The sequence below is a fragment of the Lolium perenne genome, chromosome 7 (genome assembly GCF_019359855.2).
Source record: "Lolium perenne isolate Kyuss_39 chromosome 7, Kyuss_2.0, whole genome shotgun sequence".
Classification (NCBI taxonomy): Eukaryota; Viridiplantae; Streptophyta; class Magnoliopsida; order Poales; family Poaceae; genus Lolium; species Lolium perenne.
The window spans coordinates 1,071,796-1,089,107 of NC_067250.2; the positions used below are offsets into that span (position 1 = coordinate 1,071,796).

Here is a 17,312-nt window from a genome sequence, read left to right on the forward strand (position 1 = left end):
AAAATAGAATCTACAGGGTTTTGCAGCTAGACGAAATTTGAGGATCCCATGACTCGATTAAAAGGAAACCCCCTTTGGAAATTAAGTAATCTGATACAGTTGATAGATGACACTGTCATCATAGTCACTGCAGAAGGGCTCCTGCAGATAGTTACGACTTGGGGGTAGGACAGTCATCTAATTTCATACATCACCCCGATACAAAAAAAAAACCAAATCAAAAACTATTGTACGATCCCCATCCATGACAAGATCAAGGAACCCACCGATCGAACGCCAAATGAATGTGTAGATAGGCAATCACCGGCCGTTAACAAGAATGCAACACGAGCTAAACTTGGTTTCATCTACAAGTCGTCGTTCGTGAAGATATGGTTGTCAGCTGAGGCCATCTCGTGCACGACGAGCCTCTCGGCGGTGACGGTGGCGCCCGTGGCGTTGTTGAAGAGGTAGACCCCTGCGGCCGCGTAGATGGCCTCCGTCGGGTACGCCCGCGACGTCGCCGTGATCCTCCCGCCCATCGCGAAGCTCTGCACGATGGAGTGGTCCACTAGCACCCTCACCGAAAAGGTCTCACCGTCAAGCACCGGCACGATGCTGCCAATCATCCTATTCACGACATCCTTTGCCCGTGTTGACCGTGACTCGTCGTGGCAAAAGTGGGTCTGGAGGCCGCCGTCGACGCCCTTGGACACGTAGAAGTACACAGCCGTCTGTTCGGTGCGGCCATTGGCAAGGACGAGGAGGCCAAAGGGGCCGAGCGCCCCCCGTACGGCGGCACCGCTGGTGCTGCAGTTGTAGCCGACGTCGGCCTCGTTGATAGCATCCACGTCGGAAGAGTTGAGTTGGAAGGAGGCCTCGATGTCGAGTTGAGCGCCCTGGTGGAGGGGGAGGCGAATGACGGAGCCGGCGTTGACGGTGATGCGACCGAGGTCCGTGGAGTTCCTGCGGAGGGTGTCGACCTCCTCCACTGGCCATTGGATGAGGTTTGTGCGGGTCTTCCTGTCAAGCTCCACCGTTCTTGGAATCGTCTGCACACACGATGATACATTTACCGTTATAATGAATCAATTATTTAACTTGACTGCAAACAACTACTCTTGTCTATGTAATCAATATAAAGGGCCTGCGCCCTCCACCGAATTCTCTTAAAGAAACAACGGCACGAACAAAGAAGATAGCGTAGTCTTCACATAAACAATTTAATAAGCAACAAGTTGATGAGTACGATTGTGGAGCAATGCTAGCTAATTTTCCACTAGACTGAAAATGGACACTTGAGAGGTGCAGTGTGAGATCAATGATGAAAGTGACCAAAAGAAAACAAGCCGTTGAAATTCAGCCGGCCTATGTCCCGATCGGTAAGTAAATAAAAGATTAGTTCAGCATCAAGCACCTACCATGGCGATTAACAAAAATACAAGCAAATTCTATACTGGGGGAAAGGACACACTACTACACTAGGCATATGAGTAGTCGATGGTAGATCTGCGATTTTAACTAGGGACTGAATGCGACATGCATGCAGGCAGGCAGAGCCAAAGGGGACGGGCACACCATGTGTGTCAACAAGGCAGCTAGCAGCTAATTACGATAGTGACCTGCCTACAGTAGAACCGAGAGGTGACCGTTAAACAAGAAAGAAACAAGCGACAAGACGTCCGTCTAATAGTGTTAGCTAGTCGTCCTCCATGCTTATGCCGGCGATGAAGCAATGAGGATGATAATGACAGAATATATGCAAATAAGGTACTAATACTAAGTACAAGAAGAATGATGTGGATTTGTACAAGTGCATACCATGAGATTGGCCCATCCCTTGGTGATGTCGGCCTGCTCGGAGTCGGTCTCGCCGATGTATGCCCATACGATGCGGCGGTTCTTCTTCTGGTCGTAGAAGGACTTGGAGGCGTAGTACTTTCCCCAGTCGTATCTGAGCCCGATCCCAAGGTCCAGCTCCCGGTCGATGGGCGTCCAAACGTTGGCGACGGCGTCGAACCTTCCGAGCGCGTAGTAGTCGTGGCGCTCGTCGTCGCTGCTCTCCTTGAGCACGAAGAGCACGCCGGGCGAGTCGTCGCCGCCGAGCATCTCGGACGAGTTGCCGCCGACGGGGTAGAGGTCGATGCACTCGTACATGCCAGTGCCGTCGGGTCCGCGGTGCATGTTCCCCGGCATGAGCTCGTAGTTGACGAAGTCCTTGGTCTTGTAGCTGAGGATGATGCCGGCGTGGCCGTCGTCGTCCTTGGAGCCGATGACGGTGCGCCAGGTGTGGTCGGAGTGGTCGAACCAGGCGGTGAGCGGGTCGCGGAAGTCCTTGAGCCCGATCCCGGGCGGCGGGAAGAGGATGGGGTTGGCGGGGTGCTTGACCCACTCGCGGAGGAGCGGGTCGGACGGGTCGGCGGGCGTGGCGAGGCACTGGACCTGGGCTAGGGTGTCGGTGTTGCCGGTGTAGAGCAGGATGACCTGGCCGTCGGGGAGCACGGTGATGGAGCCGGTGAGGACGCCGTTGCTGTCGTACCACTGGTCGGGAACCATGGCGAGAGGGAGGTGGCGCCAGTTGACCATGTCCTTGGAGACGGCGTGGGCCCACGCGATGTTGCCCCAGCTGTCGCCCTTGGGGTTGTGCTGGTAGAAGAGGTGGTACCATCCGCCGTAGTACACGGGGCCGTTGGGATCTGCAGATCGAGCACGCACGCCGCCGGCCACACCACGTACGCACGTCAGATCAAAGGAAAACAAGGCAAGAAAACGAAATCTGAATCTGCAGATAGCGAACTGCGCGCGCGTACGTACCGTTCATGTAGTGCTGCTCCGGCTGGAAATGGAACCCGGTGCGCTGCCACTGCAGCATGGCGTTGCTCCACGGGAACCCGCCGTCGGCGGAGTAGGCACCGGAGGACTTCTCCGACACGCCGAAGTCCTTGCCCCGGCTCCTCGGGAACTCCATCGGCACGGCCGGCACCGTGGCCGACGCCACGTCTGCGCCGGCCGGGACCCGATCCACCCTGCCGCCCGCGAGGAGCCCGACCACGACCACCACCGCCAACGCCGAGGCCGCCAGAACGGCGGCGCACGCGCGCCACCTCACGCCGCCGCTACTTCTGTTTTCACGGGCGTCGTCGGAGGACGACGGCAGCGGCGCGTACGCATAAGGAAGCAGCGGCGCCGTGGTGCCGGGGACGACGGCGCTGGACTCCATGGCGTCGCGTCGCGTCGGCGGCGGCCCGGTCGATGGTTCCGAGGAAGGCTAAGTGGACACTGGGCGGTGGATGGATGGATCGACGGAGGAGCGAGCGGGCGCGATTTATAGCTGGTCGGGCCGGACGGGGGTTTTCGCAGGGGTTTTGGCCCGTTGTGTCAAATACTGTAGTTTTGAACAGGCTGTACGTACGCGTCCCCTCCGTCGAGCGCTCCCGTCCGTTGATCGCTAAAGATTAAAATGGTAGGGTGCCAGCACGGACACGTCTGGCTCGTGGGGCCCACGGGTCAGCGACGGAGAAGGCCGACATTGGCCATGTGAAATCGCAAACATGCATGCATCCCAGCTCTGGACGGGCTCGCTCAGCTGATTCCATCACTCTACTTAGGGCATCTCCAGCGGCGCGACGCATTTCAGACGTCCGAAATATCCATTTGCAAGTTTTTATCCGCGCGTCCGTTTGCATCTAGGGGTGGCTCCAGCGGGCCGACGCATTTTCGCGTTTGCATCAATTTATGAAGTTTCCAAACAACAAAATATGAAATCAATAAAGTCATAGTTATTACATTTAAAAGTCGACATGAAAATAAGATAGTATTTCTCTAGGCATGATCTTCATGGCCAGCCAATGTCCACTGATGCTCAATCAGATCCGTTTGCAGCTGTTTTGAGACGTTCTCGTCAGTGACTTCTACATTCCTATGTAGATAGTCATACCAAGATGAAGCTCCAGGAAGTGGCGCAACCAGCTCACCTTGGAAATCCCATTGGTTCTCATTGCGGCCATCAGGACGCTCGTTCTCAACGATCATGTTGTGCATGATCACGCAGCATGTCATCACCTCATGCATGGTCTTCAGCGACCATGTTCTTGCCGAGTGACGGACAATTGCCCAACAAGCTTGGAGCACACCAAATCCGCGCTCCACATCTTTCCTGCAAGTCTCTTGCATCTTGGCAAACCTCCTCGTCTTCTCGGAGTTTGGATTACGGACAATCTTCACCAATGTGGTCCAGTCAGGGTAGATGCCATCAGCAAGATAATGTGGCTTGTCATATGCATTTCCATTGATCTCATAGCTCACCCGGGGAGCTTTACCTTGCATGAGCCTGTTGAAAACCGGTGATCGGTGCAACACATTGATGTCATTGTTGGAACCGGCCATGCCAAAGAATGAATGCCAAATCCATAAATCTTGAGATATGACAGCTTCAAGAATGACAGTTGTTCCCTCCTCATGCCCGCTGTACGCACCCTGCCATCCAAATGGACAGTTTTTCTACTGTCAGTGCATGCAATCTATGCTGCCAATCATTCTTGGGAAGCCTCTAGACTCGTTGATAGACAGGAGGTGCCTTGTATCCTCAACAGTTGGCTCCCTACAGTAATACTCTCCGAACACGGCAATCACGGCTCGACAAAACCTGTACATGGCCTCAAAACAGGTGCTCTCACCCATTCGAAGATACTCATCGAATATATCCGCAGCCATTCCATATGAGAGCATGCGAATAGCCGCGGTGCATTTTTGGTAGGAGGTGAAGCCTAACGCACCTGTTGCATCGCGCCTGCATTGAAAGTAGGGGTCGTAGTTTCTGACGCCCCGTAGAATGACCAAGAACAGGTCCCTTGACATCCTGTATCGGCGCCGGAAATATTTTTCCGGGAAGATCGGATTGGTGAGGTGGAAGTAGTCCTTGTGGAGGCAGGCCTGCCCTTCCACTCTGTTGCGCGGCAGGTTTTTGGAGCGCCCCTTCACAGAGCCCCGGTGCTGCGGCCCAGGGTTAGAGGTGAACTCGTGGATCATGGAGGCTGCAGTAGTTGCCAATGTCAGCGTCGACTCATTGGACTCCTCGTCTGAAGAGGAGTCGACGACCTCCGCGCGGAACTTGTCCAACATCTGCCACATGTCCATCTGCGTGGGTACAAACTGCGGATCAATGGCCGCGCACAATAGCGCCGAAAACACGAGTAGAAACCTACCGGCGCAATTGACCGAACAGGTCGTGGGCGGCGCAGAAGGGCGGCACAACCGGGAGCGTTTCGCCCGAAAACAGCCGGCTGGTACGCGGCGGAGCCAAGCCCGAGTATGCTCCCGCTCTCCCGCGCGGCAAGAATGCAGCCGGCGGCGGCTACTGCGGCGCTGCGGCCGGACGGCGGCGGATGGGGTTGGGGTGGTGGCGACGCACTAGGCCAGCAAAGAAGGGGAAAAAGACGCAAATCGAAGCGGTCGATTTCGCTGTCCCTGACATGCGGGACCGGGTAAGAAATGGAGGACGCTCCGTGCGACCGCCGAGCGTCCGCGGAGACGCAAACCTAGCGCATATTTGGGTCAGGTTTGCGTCTCCGCGGACGTCCCGGTCACTTTGCGTCGCCCCGCTGGAACAGGCCCCAGACGCATTTCCGGTCACGGCGGACCATTTGCGTCGCGCCGCTGGAGATGCCCTTACTAGGGTGGGCGAGATAGTAGTAGATCTATATTTGTGGACACACTCTCTTCTCCATCCTATATGTGACACTTCAAGCCGCACCAAACATATTTATTTTTCAAATGCCATTAATTGAAGAAATACTACTATATATACCACATGAAATAGTTGTTGTGCAGTAAATTAGCTAGAAACAAAACATATATTGTGGCTTTTGTGTAGGAAAAAAATGGACCTAAAAATGTATTTCGGGGACTAGGTTTTCAGGGCACAAACCTTGTTTTTTTTCCTGCCAAATACATGAATATGCAATCATATATCTTTAGCATTTTCTGAATATTGTAACCATGCATCTATTGGTGAATTTACAACACACCTTAGTACTAGCTTTCCATTTTGATTACTTTTGTCTCCTAGCTCGACCGGTCTTATGACGATCTTCAGTGCAGACCTGGAAGTGTCTCTCTAGCAATGGGTTTTGTCGACCCAGCTGGTTGTTTGAAAGCATCAACTTATGGCCGGGGATTATCCTAGAGGCCGGAGAAGAGGTCACCATCAGCAAACCGTCCGAGTTCGTTGCGTTTGAAATTGATTGCCCTTGAGCTTACCATTGAATCTTTAAGAAAGATATAGTGTCTGATTACAAAGGTGAATTTGTAGATGTCAAATGTGACCGTTCTATAGACGGTAGAAGAGGCTGTAGGGAGATAATAGGTCGACGACCAACATTGAGGGTGTACTGTAACGGGGTTGCCTTCTAATCTAACTTTTTAGAAGTGCTTGCCAAAGCATCCACAGTCGACCTCATTAAAAAGTACACATGTAATTGTAACACACATTTGTAGATGTAAGAAATATCGTATATAAAATCCCAAAACTCGACGTGGATAACACTATATGGAGCAGATTCAGAAAACTGAAAACTGGTTCAGAAATTCAGTTTTCTTACTGAACTGTTACAGCAAGTTTTTTGTTTTAGTTTGAAACAATCCAACGGAGGGCTAACCACAGGGTATATATATAGCTCATAGAAAGAGCATACATGTGTTTCATGCTATTGAAGCACTTTTTTTTTTACCCAAAAAATATGAATTTACCAACATTGTTACATCGCGTGAATAAAGCACCATCAATCAATTTTAACACTCTTACTCTACAAAACGGAGCAATCGGCGTGAGGCAAGGAGCTTGCGATATTGCAGTTGTCCACTGATCTTTGTTACGCACATGCGAAGTTCATGCTGCCATGGCACAATTATTGGGAATGACGCAGGACATGTGGGGTTTTTTTTATAAAGGACGGTTCTCCATCATTTGGACTCTATACCACAAGGTGCCTAATTTAGTACACTAATGGCCAGAATTTGGGGCCCAAGAGATTTGGCCATTGGTTGCTTTTGAGATCTCCGATCACGACCGCTGATACTCCACATGACCCGGAAATATCAAACTGGAAAGGTCCACATAAGAGTTAATTAAGTAGGACAATAATGCTGCTACACATCTGGATCTAAGCAAGGAAAAATATTGCAGCTAGCTGGAGAGAAAATTACAACGAGTAATAATTAAGTACACGGAAGAGTAACCAACGAATTGAACCAGAGCGAGGTTGGCACTTGGTGGATGTCCTCGACATACTAGAGTGGCGTTTGTCGGACCTCTGGCGCACAAAATCAGTATATATGTTTCGCTGCGCGCCATTTCGTTTTGAAACCTTGAAACTTGATGAAACTGTATGATCCCTGGCAGCACAACACAAATCTTAAAGTATGAACAAAGTGAATCAAACCAGTGGCGAAGATAGAAACTTCAGGAAGCATAGGCACACAAGGTTATACTGCCAAATCTTAGATGACATTGCTATTGAATATCACAAATTGTTAGCTTTGTGCGGTTGTCAAGCCTGGACGGCCGCCTGGGCTTATTAGGGACCGCAAGGTCCGCTCATGAATCGGCGGGCAAGAACGTGCACGGGATGTCCCATGCCGACTTAGCGCACAGATGGAAATTTTGCACTGAGAGAGCTGGTGATGGAACATGCATAATGGTGGCCTAGCTTGTTTCTCTACACTGTTTGCATGTGGTGCTTGCGCTGCTTTTAGCCTAGCCACGGCACCCAGAAGAGGACAGTGCATCGGTTGAATTGCTGGAGCCGGCCGGGACTAGGCTCACGCGCATATCAACCCGGACGACACGGGCTCGTGGGTGTTGGTGGCGAGAGGAGCCTACGGTGCATGCTCACGAAAATGGCAAGTATCTCTGCTCCGAATGAGACTCTCCCAAGAAAAAGAGCAGAAAGGGACGACTCATGTATGTTATGGAAAAAAACGGACACGCGTGAATGTTTGTAGCGATTTGGAAGTGGTAGCGCGCTTGTCCAACAGTTCACCATCGGTCGACATGACATCTTTGTAACTTGCTCTTACACAAGGCACGCATCGGCTCTGGTGTTGCTATCAGATGTCGCACCTCAGGCCCTCGCGCCAGGGAGGTAAAAAGCCATTCACAACCTGCGTGAGCCGTGAATGGCCACATCAAGCCCTCGAGCCCGGAGACAACTAGCCACTCGCAACCTGCATGAGCTGCGAATGGCCACCTCAAGCCCTCAACAAGCCATTCAAACTCTCATGCAGATTGTGAATGGCTTGTTACCTTTCGGCTCGAGAGCTTGAGCCGCAGATGTGAGAGCATTCGTCTAATCGCACGAAAGTTAAAGATCCTGAATATGATGCTAAAAGTACGTATTAAATTTTTAATCAGATGATTAATATGCTATTTTCGTAAAAATCGTAACAATAACCACATGTGTCATTTGAAGTCTAGTCCACGAGCTAGTCAATTGTTTCTACATGATGTTGACTAATGTTTTGTAATGTTAAAATATATCTTTAGTCGAGATCGTATCTTTTTATTTGTAAACTAGGTAACGATTACTTTGGGTGTCCAACAGTTCACGATCGGCCGACGTGACATCTTTGTAACTAGCTAGGCTCGTACAGAAGGCACGCATTGGTTCTGGCGTTGCTATCAGATGTCGCACCTCAAACCCTCACGCAGGGAGGCAAAAAGCCATTCACAACCTGCGTGAGCCGTGAATGGCCACATCAAGCCCTCGAGCCGGGAGGCAACAAGCCATTCACTGTGAATGTCTTTGTTGCATTTCCGCGAGAGCTTGAGTAGCAAATGTAGAGCACTTATGTTATCGCACGCAAGTTAAAGATCTCGAAATATTATACTTCCTTCAATACATCGCTGTTGGGTGAAACAGACATGGGCCTTTTAACCTCTCCGCACTCCACCGCAAACGGTCCAAACTAAACAGTTTCGATGTCCCAAAATATGCATGATCCCCTTTAAAGTTTTAAAAGATGCCTCTTTGGGGCAGATGCAAAATTTGCATACGAGTCCTATAGAGAACATGTATGATTGAGTTGCTGGAGCCCGGACTCGGCTCACGTGCATGGATGATAGCAGCGCGGACGACCGGAGCTCGTGGGGGTGGTGAGAGAGGAGCCTACGTGTACCATTTATCTATAGTAGCGACTCAGGTCCGCCCCTACGTACTTTGGCTCCCAGCTGCAAAGGCCAACCAATCGTAAATTTCAAACTCGCCACTCGGGTTGAGCAGTGAGACTTCGCACCTACTAGGGTAATGGTACTGCGCGCCTCCTCCGTTCGTAAATAAGGATATTTCAGTTTTATTTTTAGTTAAATTTTATTAAATTGAACAAATTTATGAAACGAGCGTGTAGTATTTATGATACTAAATTATCATTACTATATTTACATTGACATTTAATTTTGTAGTGTAATAATCTTGTGCTACATATGTTGCTACTTTTGTATAAAAAGTTAATCAAATTTTAAAAAGATTTAACTTAAGACAAATCTAAACAACGAGTGGTGTTTTGGAACATGGGAGCATATGCTCCCTCTATTTTAAAATTCATCTTACACATATTTTGAATTTCAAAAAAATGAAAATGAAAAATTCGCACGTACATCTTCACGTGCTACACGCTCACAAAGTTGTTTCATAAAAAAATGGACTTGTCATGTGACGTGTGTAAAAAAGACAAAACTCAGTGCTAAAAATAATGCTTTTTACAAGATAAATTTTCTCTTTTTTACATAGACCACAAAAAATATTGATTTTTCATGAAACTTGGCGAATGCACATATATTATGGAGATGTACATGTAGAATTTTTTGTCAAAACTTTTCGACAATTCGAAATATAAATTTTTGGTATAGGGAGCATACGCACCCGGGAGTCGAATTGAATTTCTGCTAAACATACAGTTATTGTCTACTTCCTCTTGGAAGAGTACTCTCAACTTTCTTGAAAAGTACAGGTGTTCCAGATACTAATAAAGACATACAGCTGAATGGTAAAAATGCGGTGCATCACGAATCTAATGACCTTAATTTAGTGGCATAAACATTGGTGATATTGTTTTTTAATCAAACAGTTAAAGACGCATTCGAACCTCACATTACCATGGGGAAGGAAAAGTAGACTAGGCATGACGGCTCCGGGTGGTTGTTGTTGGAGTGATCGGCCATGGCGGGGCCTCCGGTACTGCTCTGCCCCCCTAGCTCTGACCTTCATCGATGGCGTCATGAAGCTCGCCAGAGAAGATGGTGGGAGTCGATGGTGGCTGCAATGGCGGGATTTTCATTTTTTCATTTTGGAAATAAATCTTTGCCAAGTACCGCTATTAAATACTTTGCAAAGAGAGGGCCAACGTGACATCACTTGGAGGCATCATTTCTCCCCCGGGTGCTTGTCGTATGCACTCGGCAAAGGCTATGCACTATGAACGAAGAGGTGCCCTTTCTTTGCCGAGTGCCACAAAAATATACACGGCAAAGGGTCTTGTCGAGTACCCGCATGATTACATTTGGCAAAGAATAGCGAATGACAAGCGAAGGTGCCTTTTCTTTGCTGAGTGCCATGAAAATGTACAGGGCAAAGAGTCTTTGTCGAGTATCCGCATGATTACACTTCGTCGGGCTGTTGGGGCTACCACCTAACACAAATGGATAAACATGTCCGGACTCATTTTGGTGCCAGGGATCCAACCCAACGGATAGAAACAAACACATTTGGTGTTTGAAATTAGTCGGACAATTGGAGATACCACGATATACATGTTCTGCTCACTACGTCCATTGTAGCGCATGGCCCAAATTGATTTTTTTCTTCTAAATTCGATCAACTTTATAAAAAAGTAGTTACATTTATTATAGTATATTATTTGTTTCTAATGTAATTTCATTATATACCATTTGACATTATGTATGTTTCTGCTATTTTAAATAAAATTTATCAAATCAATTATTTTAATAAAATATAAAAGCTAGAAATACAATTATTTGTAAAAGGAGAAAATTCGACCCAGAGAGAATTCCCGGCACATTCAACCTGTCCTGCTACCTGCACCGATTCGCACGTGCGACCCGAGATTGCATTACGGCTGATCTTGTCCACCTAACTAATAAAAGTTCATGTTGTTGCAACACAATTCCTGGAGACAAATGACATGCGTTTTCTAAAGATGGACGGTTCTCCATCATTTGGACTATATAGTAGAGATCTATATATTAGTAAAATATTGGCTAGAAAAAGGGGGCCAAGAGATTTGGCCATCAGTTGCTTTTGGGATCATCGATCCCGACCTCTACATGCCGACTGACACCGGACGGAATCGAAACTGCCAAGATTCAAAGCACAATTGAATAGCACAATAATGGTAGCTGGTAAACAGAAGTAGATCCAAAACAAACAAAAAAATACTGCATCTAGCTAGCTATACTAGAGGAGATAAAATGACAGCCAGTAAGTTAGAAAAGGTAAATCCGAATCAGAGCGAACTCTGCGCTGCCTGCCAGGTTTGCCGTCCACGTCAAATGGGCTCTCTCTTCTTCATCACATTCCTCCGAGTGAACCAACAATGCTGCTGGCCCACCTTACACGTGTGCGTCAAATGGGGTTGCTGCAAAGTGGCAGATGCTGACTAGGCTGTGACAGATATATCCGTTGTTTTGACGATCCATGATGTTACCAACTCGGAATTGCTGACTTGGCTTGTAGGTGGCAGTTACGCGTTAGCTCTCACTTTTTTCACGGTTTACTTTGTGCATATGAGTCTCGACGGTGACACCGAGAAATGTCGTTTTGAAGGATCGTGACCGTGCACTATCCTAATTACTGTGGTTGTGCAAAGAAAAATCAGCATGCCCCATAGACATAGCTTTGCCTCGCATACCACGACACAGGCTCCAACTTATCCATGCCATAACAGTGGGCATCGAAGAAAGCGGAGCAAGTTTTGCATGGAAGATATGGAAATGGTGTGGGTGTCTTAGAGCTAGGCCCATAAAACTCCACAAGAGCCTCATGAAGTAGACTACAGTCACTGATTTTAGTTACCGATGTGCCAAACATTTTCATTCATGCAATACTCGCCATGGCCACTGCCCACTGGGAAACACGTTCTTGGTTTCGCAAAGATAAAAAGGAAACGCGTTGCCAGCGCTTTATACATCTGCATTTCCCTCTGTTGCAACTTCACACCCCCATCGTGTCACTTCTGCTCCACCGCCTCCTCCCAATCTACGGCTACAACGTCGCCCTGGCCCTCTCGCGGAACTCTATTTGGCATCATGGCATGGGGACTAAGAAGAGCAAATGGAGAAAAGGGTGCATTAGGCTAATAAACGATGACTGTGGCTGATGTGAACGTAATTTTTTAGGAGCTAACTAGCACAGAACCCGTGCGTTGCTACGGTGCCCATTAAATCAAATGGAATCCATCCGTTTAAATCCTTACGGCTCGAGTGTGAAACATTTAATTGAATTATCTATTTATACTTACCAACCTTATGAGACAAAAAAAAATAACATGTATCTTTTCGGAATCTAGTAAATTGCTACATGGCTACATCAATGTACTGCTATGAAATACTAAAGCTCGATTATTTTATCGTGGAATAAAAGTCTTAAAATCTGCTTCACAATTAACTCGGTGGACCTTAAGCCATAGTCGGATAATTAAATGTGGACAAGATGAACGCTTTTTGTGTTGGGGTCTCTAACATGCATTTTTTTTGCCTATATCGAATTCCAGCTGGACCCTTCCGTTGATAGGGTTACATTGCGCAGTTGAGGACAACCACAGTTAGTATTTATGCATCTAATGCTTGAAAACATGTAATGTGAACTACTGTAACGTGCAATCTCTTATTCTGAAGTGCTGAATTTTACAACTTCAAAAGCATATGAGTAGTTGCAGTCTGCAACTACTCAGAACCTCTATTTCCTTGACTTCACATTTTGATCAATCCATGGGCCTCATGTACCTGGAGGTGCTAGGAAAATCATGGCAGCGGGAAGGAAGCAGGGTTTTCCAAGCTGCAGTATTTGGTAAATCATCACGTTGAAGTTGATGTTCCATTGGTGCTGCGTTGTATATACATATTCAGAAAGCTTCAAAGTAATTATGCGGCCGTTGTTTCAGGTCACCTAGCAAGGGAACAAGGATGTTCAGGTCAATAAACTAACCATGATCTAGAATTAACTACTCCTGTTTGGCATCTTGGATCCACCTCAATTGCATGTACGTGACTCTCAGCTAATAGAAGAGTACCGGCCTGGAGGAAAATCTGTATGGAGAAAAGATATTTTGCTAAATTTAAGCAATTGCAAGCGGGCCTTCGGCCAGCTGCTCTCCTAACAAGGCGGAAACGGACGAGCACCATAGCAACATGGCCGGCCGCAGCTGTTTTCAGCATCATGGCACCATGTGCGCCTTCCCTGGATCTGAAACAGGCTAGGAAAAACACACGTTTTTCGGCGGCCGGCCTGATCATACTTTGCTTATCAATAGTTCATGAATCCGTGGATGAAAAGGAACAGCTTGAGCGGTACGCGAGATCAGCCCAGAAAGCAGTGCCCCTAGTCGATCATGAACGACACGTCGACGTCGAACCCCGTCTGCTACTTCGGCGAGCTCCTCTCCCATCCCCAGGTTCCAACGTCACCCCACGCTGCGGCCGACGATAGCCATAGGCAGGGCACGTCCCGCTCCCGTTTGCCACTGTGTCTCGCCAAGGGGGCGACATAGTAGACTTTGCGGTCTCCGCCATGGTGGAGAAGACAGCGTCGCACTAAGAGCATGTCTAACAGGCCCCGTATAACCCGCCCATCCGTAAAATTCCGGCGGGATACGGGGCAGGCGCGATTTGGGGCGTCTAGCAGGCCCCGTATTCGGGGCGGCCCGTTTCGGTGGAATACGGGGCCCAGGAAATCGGCCCCGTCGCCCCGTACTTATACTGGGCGCAGGTGCGAGTGAGGGGTTAACCCCTCACTCGCAACCCTAGCTCCGCCGTGCGCCGCCACCTCCGTACTTAGCTCCGGCGACAAATTACTCGCTCCCCCGCGCCGCATTCCACCCCATCTCCAGCATGGACGCCCGCCGCCCCAGTACCGCCTCGCCGGCGAGCGGATCGAAGCGATCCCGCTCGCCGGACAACTTGGAGGATGCATGGCGGCGCCAATGCAAGAGATCCGCCGCCGGGAGCCGGCGTGTGGCCTGCAGGTACGCCGGCGCCGCGTACGTCCCGCCGAAGCTCGTTGACTTCGCGGCGGGCGGGCGCTGGTACAACGACGATCCGCCGATGAACCCGATGAGCGGGCCCAAGTTCGACGAGTGGCGCGCCGACTGGGAGCGCCGCCGCTGGGCGAAGGAGGCTTGGAGCAGTGGGAGCACCAGCGCTGGAGGAGCTCCGCTCGCCGGCGAGGAGGAGGAGGCCCCCGACTTGTTGAAGGAGCTACGACAGTTCCTCAAGGACGACGCCAAGAGGAAGAGGGCGGAGGAGGAAGAGGTGGCAGCGGCCATCGCCGCCGCGAAGGAGGCGGAGTTGCGGGAGGCGGAGGCGGAGGCGGACTCGTACCTAGTCGACCTTCCCGAGTAGGATCGCGCATTCTGGATGTAGCAGTATCGTTGATCCATATGTATGATCCGTAGTATGATCAATGAAGATGAACTTCCCGGGGTTTTTATTTTAAAAATACGGGGCGAAATACGGGGTCTGCTAGACGGAATGGCTCTTCCGTTAGCAATTTTTCGATACGGGGTGAAAAAGCGGCGAGATACGGGCAGAAATATAAGGGGCCTGCTAGACATGCTCTAATGTTTATATCGATCTGATCCTCAATCGTACCGTCTGAATCGCTATTGCAGAACACCTGATTTTGACTGTAACCATGGATCGACCTGATCTAGGTCTATTGATTCCTCACATATTTAAATCCTTGTAGAAGGCAAGAAGAGAAGGACTCGGTTCTAATCAGGATGGATTCCTTCCCAGTTCCTTCCTGGTTTTTCCTAGCTTTGAATCGCTGTTGCTACTGGTTTTTGTTATCGATCAATGGAACAACGGATAGATTTGTTTTTTTACGTACGATGGTCAGAAAGTCATCCCAACGTGGACTCCTATTTTCATACGTTGTTTGCTAACTTTCGGGGAACAATGCCTTCCGAACTTGGACGGCCTCGATTAAGAGAGGAACTCTTCCGCTTCTGACCTACCAATAGAATAGCGGCGGACGGACGGATAGGATTTCACAGACGGACAGATGTGATTACACGACGTACCAAACCAAACCAAACCACGGAAACACTTTTGCTTTTGTTATTAGGTATAGACTAGTAAAAAGCCCGTGCGTTGCTACGGAACCTTCTAGTTGACACTTGCGATTAAAAGTGATCATTGTTTGCCCTTTTACAAATGCCTTGAATCGAGTGATCTTTGTGCAAAGGATCCAAGTGATAAGGTCCATTCTTGTCTCCTTAGATTGGAGGGAATTCCCCATATCAAGCGTTGTTGTGAGTGTTCCACCACTATCTTCCTTTGCGCGTAGCCTGAATTTTTAAAAAATACATAATTATATTTTTTTAAATTTATAAATATTGCATATTTTGTTTTTTTTTCTAAAAAATTGTGGCGTCGTGCTAGAGAATCCTGAAAGGGACTTTTCGAACTGGACTAACTCGACACCCATGTCAGGCGATAGGTCTATCGGGCTGGAAAAACCCGAGAAGACCAGTCGGGTGAGGCTATCCCGGTATGTCGTCGAGATCGGAGCGCGGCAAACATGCCTGACTCATTCGACGGATCATGTCAAAGATTGTTGCAGCCATATGTGAATCTTTTTCGCAGTCGTGGATGTGGTCCTAGACGTACACTCGCCAATACAGTGTTGTCTCTCGCATATCAATTCACGATGCCCTATTGTTTGCATGTGAAAAAAAACAGACATTCCGCTACTTGTTATTTTAGAGAGTGACGGAAGTCAGTATAAAAAAACGAGATGGAACCTATTCAACAAAGTTATCAATGCTCCTCTCGTATAGTCATATCATGAACTGATCTGGAGCGGATGAAGAGTAGATGGTAATGTGCCGCGCGCTGTTGCAACTTGTAAGAGCATGTTTAACAGGCCTCTTACTTTTCTGCCCCGTATAACGCTCGAAATTCGCCTCGTATACAAAAAATGGTCGATCAGACACCGCTCCGTCTAGCAGAACCCGTATTTGACCCCGTATATTTGTAAATTTAAAACCCCGGGAAATTTCATTCATAGTTCGTCGATCATACATAGAAATCGACATACCTACATACATACAAAATGCGCGATCGGATCGTGACTTCTAGTCGGAGAGGTCGACGATGAACCTATCGGCCTCCGCCTCCGCCTGCGCCCGCGCCTCCGCCTCCTGCACAGCGGCGATGGCCGCCGCCCTTTCTTCCTCCTCCGCCTTGTCCTTCTCGGCGGCGTCCTTGAGGGAGTCTTGAATCGCCTTCAAGAAGGCGGGGTCTTCCTCCTCCTCCTCCCCGGCGAGCGGGGCACCTCCGCCGCTGGTGCTCCCGATGGTCGCCCTCCACGCCTCGCTCACCCGGCGTTGGCGCTCCCACTCGGCGAGCCACGCCGAGAACTTCGGGCCGCTCATCGGCTTGAGCGGCGGGTCCTCGTGGTACCAGCGGCCGCCCCGCGTGAAGTCGACGAGCTTTTCCGGGACGAACTGCCCGCCGTCGTACTTGCAGGCCGCGCGACGGCTGCCGGCGGCGGATCTTTTGCAAAAAAAGCCGCCACGCTTCCTCCACGTTGTCCGGCGAGCGGGATCGCTTCGATCCTCTCGCCGGCGAGGCGCTACTACGGCGGCAGGTGGAATGCGGCGCGGGGGAGCGACTAATTGCTCGCCGGAGCAGGAGGAGGAGGCGGCGGCGCACGGCGGAGCTAGGGTTGCTCGAACCTGCGCCCGGTATAAGTAGGGGGCGGAGGGGCCGAGGCGGGTTATAAGGGGCCTGTCTGTTAGACATGCTCTAAGCATGGTGCTTGCCGTCTCCTCCTCTCCCATCGAGGCAGCAGATTCCGCCGGCCGTCCCTCCCTCTTTGTTTCCCCGGATAGAGGCTCCGCCGTCTAAGCTCTATCTTTCACCATCCACCCCAAATTCATCTGTGATCCAAGATCGTGTGCAATTTATCAATTTCGCCGTGCTCCAACTTGTCCTCTTTCCATCCGCCTTTCTGAGTTCTGATCATTTGATCTTTATGCCAAACAACCGCTCTCAAGGTTGTTATTTTGGTACAGCTCGCTGATAAGCCAGAATTTTT

The 17,312-nt window shown here is 49.5% G+C and overlaps 1 protein-coding gene across 1 annotated transcript; it reads right to left on the reverse strand.

The window, feature by feature from the left end:
* Nucleotides 1-57: 57 nt before the first annotated feature.
* LOC127311700 (sucrose:sucrose 1-fructosyltransferase) lies at nt 58-3,283 on the reverse strand. The gene is made up of 3 exons (XM_051342157.2): nt 2,794-3,283; nt 1,801-2,675; nt 58-1,031 (listed from the first exon to the last, which is right to left on the reverse strand). The coding sequence occupies exons 1-3, from the start codon at nt 3,197-3,199 to the stop codon at nt 348-350; spliced, it is 1,965 nt and encodes a 654-aa protein (XP_051198117.1). The 5' UTR covers nt 3,200-3,283; the 3' UTR covers nt 58-347.
* Nucleotides 3,284-17,312: the final 14,029 nt, after the last annotated feature.